Below are 887 nucleotides of genomic sequence, written 5' to 3'. Positions count from 1 at the left end.
TGCTCGGCTCCCGTGGGCCCAGGGCGCCCTCCGCCCGCGGCTCCTACAGCTACGTGGCTGTTGGCAGCTCAGGAGAGGACATTGACGTGCTGGCTCAGCCCCTGCCGGAGGAGCTCGAAGACCCCAGGGTAATTGTTTGAGGCCCAAGGGATGCAACAGCCATGGGGGAAGCGGGGCCACCCAGGCATGGGGACAGCCAGATCGGGCTGGGGGCAGGCTTTGAGGTGCACAGGGAGGTGGCACTCTCCGTTCCATTCAGGGGCCACCAATGCTCGGGTCACCACCAATCTCCCTTTGCTCTCCCCACTGAGCTCCACCAGGGTGGGAGGGACCGCATTTTGATAAAATGTGGGGAGACATAGCTCCTTCCAACCACTCTCCAGCATCCTCACGGCATGGGGTGGGTCTCTAAGGAGGGGAAGGTGCCCGCTTCTTGGTCTCTACAGGGCTGCAGTGGGGGTCATGCATCTGTGGGGTGCCAAAGGGCAAGGAGATGACGCTGTTTTAGTAGGACCCGGTGTCCCCGCGGGGCTGGGGGAGGCAGCAGGCCCCCACTGCTCACCTCCTGCCTTGCGTCAGCCTCTGCAGCTCCTCTTTGCTGGTGAGGCCACCCACCGCACCTTCTATTCCACCACCCACGGGGCCCTGCTGTCAGGCTGGCGAGAGGCTGAGAGGCTCAACCAGCTCTTTTTTTTTCCATGCTTGGTGGCTCAGTGCTGGTCAGAGTCCTTTATTGAGGAGCCTCCCGCGCAGAGGGATGCGGAGGCTTCTCCCGTTCTGCGGGGGGACGGGCGGCGCTCCTCGGCTCGGCTCGGCTCGGCTCCCGCAGGGACGAGGGGCTGCGGTCAGTACCAGTTGGTGCCGGCGATCAGGAAGCGGGTGTCGTC

At 64.3% G+C, this 887-nt stretch overlaps 1 protein-coding gene across 1 annotated transcript in view; it reads left to right on the top strand.

The window, feature by feature from the left end:
• Positions 1-844, top strand: part of LOC104490004 (peroxisomal N(1)-acetyl-spermine/spermidine oxidase-like) — a gene marked incomplete at both ends in the record, with an annotated part of 1,821 nt that extends 977 nt beyond the window's left edge. Inside the window, 2 exons of the mRNA XM_010132229.1 lie at positions 1-128; positions 580-844. The exon at positions 1-128 is cut by the window's left edge and continues 17 nt beyond it. Of these exons, the coding sequence (XP_010130531.1) occupies positions 1-128; positions 580-844 (393 nt within the window). The remainder of the gene's footprint in view (positions 129-579) is intronic.
• Positions 845-887: the final 43 nt, after the last annotated feature.

This window comes from Buceros rhinoceros, unplaced genomic scaffold (genome assembly GCF_000710305.1).
Source record: "Buceros rhinoceros silvestris isolate BGI_N320 unplaced genomic scaffold, ASM71030v1 scaffold38822, whole genome shotgun sequence".
Taxonomy (NCBI): Eukaryota; Metazoa; Chordata; class Aves; order Bucerotiformes; family Bucerotidae; genus Buceros; species Buceros rhinoceros.
This window is presented reverse-complemented; position numbering and strand designations above follow the sequence as displayed.